Source organism: Zalophus californianus, chromosome 14 (assembly GCF_009762305.2).
Source record: "Zalophus californianus isolate mZalCal1 chromosome 14, mZalCal1.pri.v2, whole genome shotgun sequence".
Taxonomy (NCBI): Eukaryota; Metazoa; Chordata; class Mammalia; order Carnivora; family Otariidae; genus Zalophus; species Zalophus californianus.
In genome coordinates, this window is record NC_045608.1 from 16,057,223 (window position 1) to 16,074,255 (window position 17,033).

At 44.3% G+C, this 17,033-nt stretch overlaps 1 protein-coding gene across 1 annotated transcript in view; it reads right to left on the bottom strand.

Annotated features, from left to right (window-relative positions):
* CIT (citron rho-interacting serine/threonine kinase) overlaps nt 1–17,033 on the bottom strand; it is a 161,363-nt gene that overhangs the window by 132,431 nt on the left and 11,899 nt on the right. The window contains 2 exon segments of the mRNA XM_027576638.2: nt 10,977–11,078; nt 15,348–15,523. Coding sequence (XP_027432439.2) covers nt 10,977–11,078; nt 15,348–15,523 — 278 coding nt within the window.

A 17,033-nucleotide genomic window follows, 5' to 3' on the forward strand; every position in this document is an offset into this window, starting at 1 on the left:
GGTCGTGAGATCGAGCCCCAGCACCCGGCTCTGCGCTCAGTGGAGGGGTCTGCTTGTCGCTCTCCCCCTGCTCCCCGCAGCGCCCCTCCCCCGCCCCACTGCCCAATGCTTACTCTAATAAATAAAATCTTAAAAACAGCAGAATATAAAGTACAGCTTCAAGTAAAATGTTTGATTAGCAAAAAATTTCCTCCACTCCAGGGAACTGAAATCCTTCCTCCTTCTGATGATAACTGAGTGTGATATTCTGAGTCAACACGCAGCTCTGAGGCCGATTTGCCCAGGTGGCTTCAAACCGCAGCCTGGTGACTTCAGCTCTCTGCCCTTCAGTTTTGCCCGCTGTAAAATGGGGTGAGACCAATTGCCTCGCAGTACTGTGCCTGGCACCAAGGAGGTCCTCCACTGCCGGTCAAGTGCCTTCCTTTCCCACCCTTGGCTGCATGATCCTTCCCTCTCTGGCTGGGAGAAGCTGGGACACATTTTGATCATCTTTGCAGTCATGTTAACTCTTACTTGGTTCTCTTCCTGTCCTTTGCTCTGATTTCCCATTTTGTGTGCCACGCTATAAATGCCTTTTGTTTTAAGTTGTCTCAAACCCTTTCTGGAAAGAGGCAAGATCCAAATAAACATCTTAAAAAAAAAAAAATACGAAATCTCTCCAACTACTGCATTCCAGAAGCCAATTTTGGGATGTGAATTCTCTCCATCCTCCTCCAAACTCCTGTTTGCTTTTGGTCCAGAATTAGAAGAAAGCTCTAGTCAAGTGAGACATTAAGCATCTGCACATATCTGCAGAGGCCGCAGCCTGGCCCAGTAAAGATTCTGCCCGGCACTAAGTGAACCCCACACCAGAGACCCCTGAGGGAGCCAGTGACCCACATGCCCTCCACAAGGGCTCTGTGTCATCTGGGAATCTCCCCCATTCACATGACATCTTGCACGGAGTGGAGAATCAACCAGATACTGGACGATTGGAAGAGTAAGGTTCCATTTGCATTGCAATCGCTGGAAAAAGATTTATGAACCCACAAGAACAACAACACTTAGAAGGGGTAGCAGCTAAAATGCAGACTTTATTTCCCCCAAATTCACAGCAGATTGAAAGCTACCAGTACCAGCCCTAGAAGAGCCCACAGGAGCCACCTGGCTGCCTAAAGCTCACCCACTCATCCCAACCTGGTTCTCCACAGGCCCTGGATATGTGGGTGAAGGCCAATTTTTACATCTGTTTTAAATACATATTGCCATTAAAAAAGGTCTTCACTATAAAAAAAAAAATTCACCGATAACAACAGAAGTACTCATGCTTTTAGAACGGAAACATCTTAAAATAAGAAGAATGCATATTTATGATGACACATCGCAGTTATAAATGTTCTAACCTGGCTCTATTAAAGATGTGTGAAATGGAATGGCTTGTAAGTTTGAAGATGACAACATCAAACAGATAGCACCAGCTGGCAACTTTTAAGAGCTCACAAACTGACCACTATTTAATACTTCGCAACTCTTCCTGAAGATTCTATTTTGGAATGACCAGTAAAATAGTTCAGAAAAGAAGAACCATCTCTTAAAAGGCAAAAGATATGTATTCTTTGCTCCTATTCAGAAGATCCAACTTCCTGAACTAAAAACCCCCGCCAAAAGTAGATTAGTCTTTTCTGAGTCAAACAACTTTTCATTTATTCAAAACCAGGGTTGATTGAGAAGACAAGCGACAAAAATTACAACAGCTGCTAAGCAGCAGGCTCCACAACATGGGACAAAATAGACACGAAATGACAAACCTCTAAATAGACTGGGTCCTTATCAAAGAAACTAATCAGACTTGACCCATCACCACGATTCCACATTACCATACTAAAAATTCCAAGCACCCGCCATTCAAGAACTTAATTTGGAAATTTACTGAGCAAATTTGGCTGTCCCAAGATGTCACCCCAACCCCAAAACCATCCTACTGGGGAAGAATCGCTCATTCTGTTATGAATGGAGCCCATGGGGAATATGGCTTGTATGTGGCCAACCCAAGCCGAGTCGATCATCTTGCTATTGAGCTTAGGCGTACAGTAAAGAACAAGACTTGAACACTTTCAGAAAACTCTTCTGGACTTTTAAAAATGGTACCAAGTCAAGAGGTTCCAAAAGCATCATCAAAGATCAAAAACTAAGAGTCTTCAAGTCTCCATACCAGATGACTTTGTTATGAACTAAACACCAGGGTCAGCAGAACACTATAAACAATTCAAGGCCAAAGTCACTGCCCAGGCTATGCCAGACAATCCATTCACAGCACCTGGTTTTGTCCAAAAGCATGACTCCAGCCCAGACTTTACTCAGAGACACCCAGTGAGGTACTGATCCCCCAAAAATGTGGCTTCTCACCTAATGAACCTGGTAAGTCCTCCAGGGCAAGGCTTCTCAAACCTGCCTGCCCATCAGAATCACCTGAGGAGCTGCTTTTTTTTAAAATAAACACATTCAGGGCGCCTGGGTGGCTCAGTTCATTAAGTGACTGCCTTCGGCTCGGGTCATGATCCCGGAGTCCTGGGATCAAGCCCCCCACCAGGCTCCCTGCTCAGCCGGAGGCCTGTTTCTCCCCACTGCTTGTGTTCCCTCTCACGCGCTCTCTCTCTCTCTCTCTCTCAAATAAATGAAATCTTAAAAAAATAAATAAATAAAATAAACACACTCATCCAAAAAAAAAAAAATTGAGTGCCTACTATGTGTCAGGCACTGTTCTAGATACTAGGAAAACAGTGGAGACTATAACAGGCAAAAAATCCCTTGCCTTCCTGGGGCTGGAATTCTAGTGGAATGAACAAGAGTAAACATTAAGCAGTCTGAAAGTGTATCTCACTCCCCTCCCAACCACTCAGTGAGCTTGTTAAAAATTCCAGTGACCCTGGGTGAGGTGCAGAGATGGGCATTTTCAGGGAGCTCCCCGGGTGATCTCATGCGGCCAGCACAGTCCTGAGACCCACCGCAGATGAAGGTGCAGGACAAAGAGGCTCCCTGCGTCGGCCAGATGAAAAGTTTCTACGGCAGAGGCGCCCTGAATACAGCCAACCCTCCTGCTGCTTGCCGTTTTTTTTTTTTTTTCAGTGACTACCTGGACATGACAGGATCTGCCTACCACGCCAGGATCACCGGCAACAAAGGGCTGGAAAGGAACCGGTCCATCAGCACGGAGGCAACCATCCTGTGCGGAAGGACGCGCGAGGTCCCTGCCCACAACGACCAGCTGCAGTTCACCCGAACGGCAATCACCAAGGCATGGTAATCAAAGGCCGGGGAGCCAGGAGGAGGAAAGAGCCCTACAGTGAAACAGTCCTAAACAATGCGATCACCCTGCAGATGGCAGAGAAAGCACAGCAGCTGACAGACAAGCCTGGCTTGGAGCTATAACAGACTCGCTCTTTTAAAGCAAAGACATTCAGGCCAACAGAGACAAACCCTGCTAATGGCACAGCTGCAGATGCTAATTAAAGGGCAAATCTTACATGTGTTCAGTTTGGAAGGAGCAGCGCCTTCTCTGCTGGTGTTCGCATCTACACCCCAAGAACAGGGATGGCAGTGCCCATCAATTGTGTTGCCTTCGAAACAAAGGACAAGTGTGTGTGTGTGTGTGTGTGTGTGTGTGTGTGTGTGTGTGTGTGTATACCCACATGCACGTGCACGCACGTGCACATCCATGTATGCTTGCATGCACACATATCCATATGCGGGGAGGAGGTGAGTATCTAATCATTCTTGTACTCTATTCCAATTTGCACAGGGTGTCATTAGAGGCATGCTGTGCTGGCCACCCCTCTAGCAGCATGCCCTTGAAATGCTTGCACTACAATCAGCACGCCTGAAAGTACCACGGAAATGTAACGATGGTATTGGCATCGTTATCTGCCCTGCGCAGTGTTCCCGATCTTTGGCATCAGGGAGGAAGGAAGGGATCCTCGAAGCAGAGTGGTCCCTGGCAGAGACCTTAAGTTATTCCTCTTGATGGGCAAAGTCACCAAGAGAAAAAGAGAGAAGACCCTTTATTTCAGAAAATACGAATCCCAGCCTGACTCACCCATCTATTCAAAAGATCCTCATTGAGCACCAGATCATCCAGAGTCTTGGCAAGACACAAATAGCACATTCAAACTAGGTAACGGAGGACACGGTTAATGAAGCACCCTGCACTGGTGAAGAATCTCAGGGCCAGTTAACAACAGGGGAGTAGGTACCACTCCTCAACCTGAAAGAGCCAAGTGCAAGGAACAGGATCTCAGGTTTTTCACTACTGCTGAAGGAACCAAAGGAAGAAGCAATACCCAGGAATGAACTGTAGCTAGCTATAGCCACAGGACCAAGGTTTTCAAAGTGGGGGCCCCAGACCGGCAGCAGCATCTGGGACCTGGTTGCAAATTCTTGGGCCCCATCCTAGACCTACTAAACCAGAAACTGTGACAGTGGAACCAGGCAAACTGGGACAATGGAACGAAATTTTGACTCATAAAACTCTAAACACATTCACTTGAAATATGCCTCAAAAGAGCAGGACACAAAACAACTGTTCTGAAGGCACAAAGGACCCCCCAGGGCAACAACACACTCAGCAACTGAATTGGGGTCAATAAGAGGTATTAATATCTCACTTTGCCAATGAGAACGTTGAAACTGAAAAGGCCAATGACTCCAGAGAGACCAACCAAGGAACAGTAATAAAATGAGAACCTCTATTCTAGTAACAGCTTCCTTCTGACAGGCAGCCAGCTTCCAAACCCCTGCTTCCCAAGCGGCAACATGCAAACATGCTGGTGAGTTTTGAGACATGCCTGAAAACTGGATAATCTTATACAAGAGATCAAAACAGCACATGTCTCGCTGTCAAAACTATCATAAGCTGCCACATTTCACTAAAATAAACAATGAAGTTCTATTTGTTAACTCTCTCCAGACTCCCAGTCACAGCATGGGCTGGTGTTTATACAGGCCACGGGGTCACTGCCCAGAAACTGCTAACCTCCAAACTGTGCCTACACCAAAGGAAATACTCCCCATGTGACTGCACAACCTTCGGTGGAAAGTGAGACAGGAAATATAAAGAACTAATCCCAAGTAGGACCTCAGGGCCAGGGTCAGACTGGCAGTGCTTTGGGATGTAACAGTGTAACATAATGGGTAAGAGTATGGGAGGTGGATCGAGGGGGCCTGGCTTCAAAACCCAGATCTATCTTTTATTACCTACAAAACAGACTATAACGTGTCCCCCAAATCCATTCTTCCCTTAGCTGGATATTGGCCATGCAGCTAGACAGTACTGATGTGAGGTCATGTGATGAAGTTCTGGTCAACAAAATAGGAGAGGAAATGATGTGTCCCACTTCCATATCGTGCTACGTAAAAGGAGTTTTCTTGTTCTGCTCTCCAGCCCTTTCTCCTGCCAGCCAGGGAAACAAGAACATCAAATGCCCAACTCCCACCGTGTCAGGGGGACAACATCCTAAGGGATGAGGAGCCACAAGATAGAAGGAACCTGGGTCCCTGAATTATCAACATACAACAGAGCTGCTCCATCAGGCTGGACTGTATTTTGGTATCTTTTTGTTACAGTAGCTTAGCCTACACCTTAACTAATACATCCTATGTGCAACTGGGGAAGAAAAGTTTGGAATGAACAGAGAGAGGTTAATGTGAGGTCACTGTAAGGAAAGAAGATTCATGGGTCAGTTATAGGCTCAGAGCAAGAGCAGCCCGAAAAGACCCCCAGTACGAAAAACATCAGTACAAAGCCAGCAACCTTTAAGAATCTCACAAAGCATTCAGAAGCAACAAGACTACATATAGTGAGTTGCAAAACAATGCTTTCTTTGTAAAGATCAGCTCCTTCCTGGAAGGACACTGGTGAAGGCATCTGTTATACGGAACTGAACAGATTTCATCATGAACCAGATCAACAAAGCGCTGTTTCCATGGGCTGCCTGCCAGAATACAGAACTAGCCTTGTTATATAGAACCAGACATTAACAACACAATGGGCTTCATTACAATTTTCTGTATACCAGAAAATGGCAAGCCACATTCATTGGTATGTAATGACAAATAGGAAATTTTTAACCATCAAATTTCAAAAGGATCCAAGTTCAATTTCCTTGCACTGTGCTTCAAATTTTGAAAATCCCACTGGATCTAACCTGAATTACATACTTTAGAGAATAAAATTTACACTCCTAATGTGTGATTTCCATAACACAATAAGTTAATCTGTGTGTAAATCAATTTCTATGAAATTAACCATACGTTCTTCCAGTAAATGCTTCTTAAGCATATGCTTGGAGAAGCGCTACTGGAAGCAAGCGAGACATAATCCCTCCCTTCGTGGATGGAGTAGCCTGGTGGGGGAGCCCAACACCCACTCCTGAAGAGGAGGTACAGGGTGCTATGAGTCCACAGCCAGAAGGGCATCCCTCCCAGAAGTAAAGGGGCCAGGAAGAGCTTCTGGAAGAAGTGACAACTGGTCCAAGCCCAGAAGGAGAAATAGGAGTTAGCCAGGGAAATAGGGAAAGAGGAAATGGCACAGAGAAAGGCCAGAGGCCAGTTCAAAGAACAAAAGGAAGGTCGAAATGAATATAAAGTGCAAGGAGAGGGGTGCCTAGGTGGCTCAGTTGGTTAAATCTCTGGCTCTTGGTTTCGGCTTACATCATGATCTCAGGGTCATGGGATGAACCCCAACGTCAGGCTCCACACTGAGCATAGCGCCTGCTTAAGATGCTCTCTTCCTTGGGGTGCCTGGGTGGCTCAGTCAGTTTAGGCGTCCGACTCTTGATTTCGGCTCAGGTCATGAGCCCAGGGTTGTGGGATCAAGCCCCGTGATGGGCTCTGTGCTCAGCAGGGAGTCTGCTTGAGATTCTCTCTCGCCTCTCCTTCTCCCTCTGCCCCTCCCCCACCTCTAAAATAAATAAATAAATCTTTAAAAAAAAAAAAGATTCTCTCTTCCCCCCCTCTCACAGTCTCTTAAAATATAAAAGTTAATTAATTAATTAATTAAAGTGAAAGGAGAGAAAAGGTAAGCAACAAGTCTAGAGATATATGGGAAAAGGCCTTGTAAACCACATGTTAAGAGTCTGGACTTCATCCAGAGGGCAGCAGGGAGTCTTAAAGGGTTTTAACAGTGGGATGACTTGGCTGTAGTGTGTAGAAGACCTGGGGTAAGGGCAAGACAGATGGCAGGAAGAACACTTAGGAGGTTACTGCAGTAATGCAGGCAGAAGAAGGTGGCGGCCAGAACTCACCCTGTAGAACCAAGAATGGAGAGAAAACGTAGCTTTGAGAAATATATGAGACACCAATCCTACTTCTTTTACTCATTGATTTTTAAATGTATCTTCAATTACACTGCATTTGCATTACAAATGAACGGTTAACTGCCAGGGAGTTTAGGATGATTTGTATGCTTCCCTGAACTTCAAAGGTTTGGTGATCTGTCAGTGGTCAATAGGTACAGTTGAATTCTGGAACTTCAGGTGCCAATACAGATCTATGCTCATCTTGTGACAGAATGTATTTCCAGACTTAAAAATGTTAAGATTTTAGAAAGGTAAAATGGTGTGTATACTTTATATTATGTGACATCCTAGGGTAGGGCTTTGGCTATCTCCCTGTACCCAAATGCATTCACAATTTTGAGGCAAAATGTATGGAAAGTCACACTAAAGGGAATGAAGACGAGATTCGGGTCAGGTTTTGCTACAGAGCTCACGTCAGGTTTTGCTGCCAAATAAGTAACAAAAGAACCTGAGGTATTCAGAGCTCTGGGTGTTTCAGAATTGCAGATAAGGGATGGTGGATCTATAATCATACCTTAGCTCCTAAGCTGAGTTTGGATATTTATAAGAAAACTGTGCCCTTAGCAAGCATTTTACTCTGAATTACCAATGTACTTGAGAAGAGAATGCACACAAGGAAATAATTACAAGATCCCATCACCGATACCCAACTGAGCTACTAAAGGGTGTAAAAATATCGTTGCAGGGGCGCCTGGGTGGCTCAGTCGTTGGGCGTCTGCCTTTGGCTCAGGTCATGATCCCAGAGTCCTGGGATCGAGCCCCACATCGGCCTCCCAGCTCAGAGGGAAGCCTGCTTCCCCCTCTCTTTCCCTCTGCTTGTGTTCCCTCTGTCAAATAAAATCTTAAAAAAAAAAAAAAAAGTCGTTGTAGCCAGGTATCAATGTGCTGAGGGAACGAGAACTCTAGAAAACAGCTGTTTTAAGATCGTTCCCATCTCGTAAGATGGTGGCTGGAAAACCTGAGAAGATGGTCATTAAGCCCAGAATGCTAATGCCAGTGGCAAAATCCAGATAGAAGCCCCCCACAGCCAAAAGGCCCCAAAAAGGAAGCCCCCTGCCGCTGGGAGATGTCTTAGCAGAGGAGTGGCTGACATTCCCAATCCCTGAGGTATTCCAGCAAGGCTGTAACCAAGAGGAAGTCCACAGGGGTGAATTCCACGATTAAAAAGAAAGGGAAGTTCCACTACTGGGACAAAGCCAATTGGCAGGGATAAAAATGGTGGCCCCAAAGAGATTAACATTTCTGAAATGACCAAGTATTAACCTCTTGAAGATGCACTTTGTCTGGGTCTTCAATCCAGATGAAGAGAAATACAAGCTTACAGAACAATGCGAGGCAAACCAGAAAACTGGGGACTGTCAACTTTTGCCACAAATCGGGGCCCTTGCTAGTTCCAGGACTGCCTGTATTCTGTGTTGCCTTGAACACAAAAAAGACTGCTTGCAGAGCTGAAGTTAAAACATCCAAAACAATAATAACAAACAAATAAATCCCTGCTGTTTCAAGGGATCTTCTTTTCTGAGAGCTAATGAAGAAGTCTGTTAATACACCCAAACATGAGGGGCTCTAGAAGATAGAGAGAGCACAAGGCAAATGTTGTGTATGCAAGAAATATCCTAGAATGTCAGTGAGCCTAAAACATACCACGGTCAGTTATGAAGGTCAGGGATCCATGCCCCATGTCTCAGGAAAGGAAAGGTCCAAACACAATATTCAAGGAAAGGAAGTTTCAGGCCCTAAACAACAGGCATAGTGTTGGTCCTCAAGAACCATGTGGTTAGTGCAAGGCCAGTCTCCCAACACATCTGTATGAAAACACCCTCGCTCAGAAGGCTGGGTAGAGCTGGCAGGGGAAGGGGGTCTTCTCTACCAGCACTGCATTCTCAACTAATATAAAACCAACGCAAATAAACTGTTTATTATAGGTCAGAAATAAAGGCAATAAAGTCCCCCAAACTACCCTAGGGAAGTTCAAGATAAATAAGAGTCCATTCCTCTCCTACCTTCTCTCTTATGTGAGCCTCTGTAAAAGTTTCTCTCCATTCAAGGTAACAGGATAGTCATGTTTGAAAGGCTGAATCAGGAACAAAAATTGTTTCTGGGATACATTTTTTTCCTTTAGGAATCTAAACCCCCAAGAACCTAAACAAGGCCCCAAAATGAATTTTAGCCTTGTATACGTTATGCTACACGTACATCAGAAATACTATGGCACTGTTCAAAAGGATGAGGCAGATCTGGGGGAGGCGGGTGGGGGTGTGGGGGAACTGCATGCTGGACATTAAGGAGGGCACGTGATGTAATGAGCACTGGGTGTTGTTATATGCAACTGATGAATCACTGACCTCTACCTCTGAAACTAATAATACATTATATGTTAATTAATTGAATTTAAATAAAAAATTAGAAAAAAAAGAAAGCTGTGGTAGGGAGGCAGTTCCCCTTTCCAGATTCATTTACAATTAATTGCAAAATTCTATAACTATCCTCTGAATCGCATCTAACACTCAAATGTTTTTGGTTTTTTAAGATTTTATTTATTTATTTAACAGAGAGAGACACAGCGAGAGAGGGAACACAAGCAGGGTGAATGGGAGAGGGAGAAGCAGGCTTCCTGCCGAGCAGGGAGCCCGATGCAGGACTCGATCCCAGGATCCTGGGATCATAACACAAGCCGAAGGCAGACACTTAACACCTGAGCCACCCAGGTGCCCCTAACACTCAAATGTTTAATGATACCAAAGCACAAAATAAACAAAACAAGGCACGATGTGCCTGTGTGTGCCACACACTGCCATGGGCAAAGGCAAAAATAAATGTCAGAGGTAATAAAATATTGACTAATTTTAATAGAAAACAAAAACAAAAGAATGAGGCAGATATGTGTATGTGCTGACGTGGAAAGATGTTGGGGGTAAATTGCTGAAAGGCAAAAAGCAAGCTGAGGAGCAGAGTAGAAAGCAATATACACCAATTTTGTAAAAACAAAATATACACATGTGTTATAAATACAGACATAGAAATATTTTTTCCATTAGGGTCAGGAAGAACATACATAACCATTAATATGTTTTCCTAGGATTAGAAAGGATTAGAAAGAAAGTTAGGGGCACCTGGGTGGCTCAGTCAGTTAAGCGTCTGTCTTTGGCTCAGGTCATGATGTATATAGTGAATGACATTCACTAGATTTAGTGGCAATCATTTTGCAGCATAGACAAATACTGAATCATTATGTTGTACACCTGAAACTAATAATATATGTCGATTACGACTCAAAAAAAAAATTAAAGATTCTAGTCTACTAAAGGTCATATCAGACTATTCCCAAATAAATGACTTCTCATTATTGCCCTTTAAGCCATGATTACAATACCCAGCAATAGATGGGGCTGTCTCTAAATGGACTGGCCCTTAATCTTTAGGACAGGAGAATAGGAAGATACCTCAAAGTCAGGAAAGCAACTCGACGGACCATACGGGCAAGAACTGGCCCTTAATCTTTAGGACAGGAAAATAGGAAGATACCTCAAAGTCAGGAAAGCAACTCGACGGACCATACGGGCAAGAACTATATCCAGTTCTACATCTGTGATATCTGAGTGTCAGCACTGGACTAATTCTAGAGAGATGGATGGAAAGACTCACCAGATAAAGGTTATTTTTGTCCTGAAAGGCATACTGTAACTGGGGGATCCAAGGGCTTGTGCTCCGAGATAATATGTTCCGTTCTTCCTCAAAAAATGAAACCTAGGGGAAAAAGAAACTCTTTAGACAATTATAACAGCACTGGGGTCGGGTGGGGAGAATGCCCTATCCTCCCTCTGTAAGCCAAAACTAATGTCTCTAGTTTAAAAAAAGAAAAACCATCCCTTAGCCCAGCGCTCGAAAAATTTCATTCATTTGCCTACTTTGCTCAACGTTTTTGCCAGATTTGTATCTTATTTGTCCAATTATTGGCTGAACCCCTCGCCTTAAAGTCAACTCACTTCTTTTAAATCTAAGTACCTTTCTCTTTCTCTTCTTCTTCACCTCCTCTCCCTGAACAATTCAGTCCTAAAGCCCTTAGGTGATGCAGAATAAGGTAAGCATCCATGACAGGTGGTAGGGAGAGAGGGCCACAGTGGCCCAGAACAGGGTGCCAGGCCCAAGCAGGGTGAGGAGGGCAGCGACCATGTGGGAGGGCAGTCCAATATCGGATATCAAGGGCCCACATAGGGTGAGGAAGGCATCCACATGCCGGGATGGCCTGGAGCAAGGCATCTGAGCCCACCAATGGGAGGAGTGGTAGCAAAGACAGGAGACTGGATGCACACAGATGCATAAAGTTAGAATATTAAGGGAAGAGAGCTACAAACACAGAAACGGTGAACACTAGAATAAACTCAGTGAAGTTGGACCGGACTTGGAGGTATTGGTGTGAACACATGGTTTTTCAATATACAGAGACAGAGAAATAAATATCGATGTAAATGTGTGTGTGCGCGGAGGTAGGTGTATTCCCTGGCTCTGTCCACTGAAAGGGGTCTGGAAGCAGTGATACCCCAATAGCAATAAGGGCATCTAGTGCCCAGATCTTGGCTTCTAAATAGCCTCTTACACTGAAAGTCATTGCTCATCTTTGAGAAATAACTGATTGCAAGGGTGGGGCAGGCAAGAGCCTGAACATCTTGTTGTACCAGAAAGCAAGAGACAACCCAAAGAGGGGGATGTGTCAAAAGACACAAAAACCAACCTGAAGGGACTCTCGTGGCCCAACTTAGGGGACAGTTTGAGGATAAAAATACATAATGACAATAATGGCTTGAACTCATTGACTTAAACAGGAAAATGCAAATCCACACAGCTATAAGTTAATAAATTGAAAGTTTTGTGAGGAACAGGTGCTTCCAGTTTGAAAGCACCTCCCTACAGAACACTAATGTAATGACGAAGCAGAAAGGGCTGACCCCACAGTGAAGCATGGCAGATACCTAAGTGAACATTGATGTGAACGCAACAAACTGAAACAAAGTCACCCACTGGGATGCAACGAGAAGAACAGGGCATCTTATCTGTGATATTCCTGCCAAAGAGCTAGTACCTGAACCTGAACAACACTGGACATATCTATATTTTACAAAATAACTGGTCTCTAATCTTCAGAATCGCCAAGATCATGACAGTCCAGGGAAAATTGAGAAGCTGGTCCAGAATGAAAAAGACTAAAAAGACAGGACAACTAAATGCTATGTGGGATCCTGAGCTGGACACTTTTGTTCTAGAGGAACATGAAACAACCAGTGGAACATGAATGGGGTCTGAAGATTAGACAGTGGTAATGGAGCACTGTTTCTCTCCTGATTTTGTTGGTTGTATTGTGGTTCATGCGAGAGCATCCTTCTTGTAGGAAATGCACACTGCAGTCTTCGGAGGTAATGGGGCATTGGGTTGGCAACAGATTTTCAAATGGCTCAGGAAGAAAAAAGTTGTTCATACTTTGTAATAGTTTTCCGTGTCAACTTGGCTAGGCTACAGCACCCAGCTATTCAATCAAACACGAATCTAGGTGTTGCTGGGGAACCACAACCCAACTCCTGTAATCTCCTGCTCCTGATCTGAGGTCCTTCTGCTTTCCCAGCACATAAAAGGTGTGCAGTGAAGGTTGGCCGAACTGAAGAACCTACATCTTTACTTGCTCACCGTGGACTCTTTGTTTGAGTCCTGAAGCTTCTGTTAAAATAAGTGGTCTCTGAGGACTCTTCCGGTTCTCACCGAGCCCTGGGCAGCTGTGCTGGCCTCTCCTGGGTGACCGGTCTTGCTTACAGGATGTGCCCCTCCCGTCTCCTTCTCTGGCATTTGCTTTCACTCACTCCCTGTGCTGGTTTTTCTCTTCTCATGCCCTTAAATTCCAAAGCCCTGCCATGGCTCAATTAAAGATTCTACTTTTCTTCATATTCAGAACTCTCTTAAGGAATGGTTGGGTAGCTTTCATTAGCTCCTGTGTGTGTCTGATTTTAAAAACCCCCCAGCCCACGCAGGGCACCTGGGTGGCTCAGTTGGTTAAGCCTCTGCCTCTCTATTTCAGCTCAGGTCTTGTTCTCAGGGTTGTAAGTTCAAACCCCGCACTTTATTTCAAAAAAAATAAAATTAAAAATAAATTAAAAATAAAATGAAGTGAAAAAATAAAAACCCCCAGCCCATACTTCACACAAGGTCACTGAGAGTCCTTCACCTGAAGGAAGGCACACTTATTCGAACATCTCTATTGCTTGCCTGCAGTACAGTATATTAGATTGTTTTCTTTTTACATGCACTACTTCCCATCTAAAACAAACACTGCAAGGTCAGGGCTACATTTAATGCCTCTTCTCAAGGACCGAGAAGCACACCATGCAGAACAGGTGCTCGGGAAGTGCGTCCTGATGATAGGTGGTGGCTTAGGTACTGGGAGCTTGAGTGAGCATCTTCCATTCTTCCCTTCCAAATGATTTGCAACGTCCTGTCATTTCTTCTTTCGGTGAAGTTGTTCACATTTCACTGCTAAACACAGGCTACATCATTCTTGGACTCTGACAAGCAGCCTCCTGCCCTCCATTGCTCCTTTGACTGGAGGCCTCACAAAGTCACTGAGTCCTCAAACTCTGATCCCAACCTCCTCCTTCCAAAAGTGTAAACAATCCCCAACCGCCTCACATAGTGAACTGCCATTCCGAAAAACAGTTCTTGGGGGAATGGGGAGTTACCATGTCATAGGTACAGAGTTTCTATGTGGGGTGATAAGAAAGTTCTAGAAACAGAAAGTGGTTATGGTTGCACACAACATTGTAAATGCACTTAAGACCAGTGCATTGTACCTTAAAAAGGATTAAAACAGTAAATGTTATGCTATGTATATTTTGCCACAATAAAAAAAAGGTTCTTCCAATTTCCCGATGACCCTGTCTCCAACCCAATGTCTCATTTCTCCTCATTCCATCTGTTCTAAACCACTAAGATGAAAACACACACACACACACACACACACACACACACACACATACATCTGCATAGCATTCTAGTACTCAATCCTCCAGAAAAATCACACACACACACACACACACACACACACACACACACACACACACACACACACACACACTTCCACCTGCCATCACGCTTCTCTGCCCAGAACCTACGTTCCCTCTCAGCGGTGTGAACCTCCCCTGACTGTCCCTGGCTCACCCACATCTCTCCTCACTCCATAGTTGGTGAATTTGCTCACTGCTCTCCCTTCTGCAATGCTTTAGCTGCTAAGCGCCTGCTTTACACATTTGCATTTTTCCTCCACTTTCCAAAGTTGTTTTTAAAGCCTGTAACTAACAGCCATGGAGCTTCAATTTCTTCTGCAGGCTTCCCACGGAGCTGGGTACATTATCGGACACATGATGTGTGCTCGGACATCTGTAACTAATAAATTGCTCTGAACACCAAGGCTGATGACCGTCTCTCTAGAAACTCGGCAAATGAATCAATATGTCTGGAGCAGCAGGCTTGTTTAAAGAAAGAAAAATACCACGACCAAAAAGGGAAGTTCTTACCTGCTCTTAAACAAGCAACACCCTAGCCACAGAGTAACTGTATTTCATTTCTTCAAAGGCCTGTTTAAAAATCAAATATATATGCCCACAGCACAAAGAAAATGTGCCCCAAAGCGAATGCTGCCTAACCCCACAATATGCATATCTCGAAATCCCCCAGCCAACGGTCAGGAAGGTCATCTTAAATTCGTTAGTTAAAAGGCCATGTTGATTCTGAACAAAATACAACCAGAGAAACGGGATAAAGAAATCAAGGGGAGCTTGTGAGGCTTCAAAATGAGTCAATATCAGTTCAAGAAGAAAAGCTGAGAATGTGAGAGAGCTTTCTGCAACCGTCATTAACCAGAGGATCACCAAGGAAAACTTGTGTGATCACAGATGTCGATTCCGCAGATCATCACCTCTGCAGTGAACACTCTGGCACAAAAGGGGAAAGGCCGTGGTGTTAAAATGCTCCTACCTGCTCTTGGGCCAACAAGGTCTTCTTCTTCATGACTTTCATGGCATAGATGTCCCCGGTCGCTCGCTCCCTTACCACCTGCACTTCGGCAAAGTGACCACAACCCACAAGACTTCGGACTTCAAAGTCCTTGGCTGAAGGCTGGAGCTCCTGTAACTCAGCTATGGTGTCAGAATCTGCAAGAGATGGAAGAGTTGCTCCCAGGTAAGGAAAGCATTTCAAATACATGCATCTTTATGAAAGCAAAAAAAAAAAAAAAAAAAAAAGAAGAAAGGAAAAAGAAGTGTTCCTATGTGTTCCCTCCCTGTCAAAAGACATTTAGTCACTTTCTCATCCGTCATGAATAATTATAAAATCAGCACAAAAGTGTTTTTATATGTTAAGTTAAAATTAAGGGCTCCAGAAATTCCAAAGCAGTTTCCATGGTAGCTATAATTTGAATCCTGTAGACTCAGAAAATAGGAGGAGAACACAAATCATGCTTTTCTGCCTCCTCTCTGAAGGGCTGCAGGGTAGTGTTCGGTCAAACATGTTTATAAGCATTTAGACTGGCTTATGATGTGACATAAGCAACACATTCCCATCTCAATCCACTCTGGAGTGGACTTCCAGATCATTCCATCCTAAGTGCATTCTGCACAGTTTTATCCCACTCACCCAGGTTTTATCCCACTATCCCATCTCCCTTGGATGGTGTCAGAACTACCTTCTTTCCCTTAATATATAGCAGTGCTACCAAAAAAAAAACAAAAAATAAAACCAACCAACAAACAAAAAAAAATGAAGTCCTGGCATTTGCTCTGTAGAGTTGGCAGGTCACACGCCTGGAAGGGTTTACAACTATCTTTTTCTTAGCATATAGTCTTACTCCTTTCTCAAGTGCAGTCTCTCAGTCAGTATCTTAGTCCGCTCAGGCTGTTACCACAAAATACCACAGATGAGGTGGCTTAAACAACAGGCATTTATTTCTTATAGTTCCGGAGGCTGGGAAGTCCAAGATCAAGGTGCTGGCAGATCGAATTCCCGGTGGGAACCCGCTTCCTGGTTTATAGAAAGCCACCTTCTCACTATATCCTCACAAGATGGAGAGAGAGGCAACCCTGGTCTCTCTTTTTCTTCGAAAGACAACAGTTCCATCATGGAGGCCCCACCTTCCTTCATGACTTCATCCAAATCTAATTACTTCCCAAAGCCTCCACCTTCAAATACCACCATACTGGAAATTAAAGCCTCAACATTTGAATCTGCAGGGGGACATGAACATTCAGTCCATCACAGGTAGAGATCCTCCATGTATGAAGTATGGATTAAATGGATGGCAGATTTGAAATCTACCATATATTTACTGATGCTCTAAGAACACCAAGCTGGGACATCACTGGATATGCAACGATTCTAAAGATCTGAAAGAATGGAGCGGAATAGCCGTATCTGACTGAAAAATTCAATCCTTCACATGATAGAGAAACTCCATATAGAGAAACAGGGGTTACACTCCAAAGGAAGACAAGAGGAACACATAATCAAAATTATCCTGGAGAATCCCTCAGAAAGGTGCCATGATGAAGACCAAGAGACTTCTGAATTCCCACACGGACACTAAAGTCCTCCGGGCACTAGAGTGGGTTGCCATGTCCACCGTTGGGCACCAGATAAAGCCAGGAGGCTACATTCTAGAGTTACACT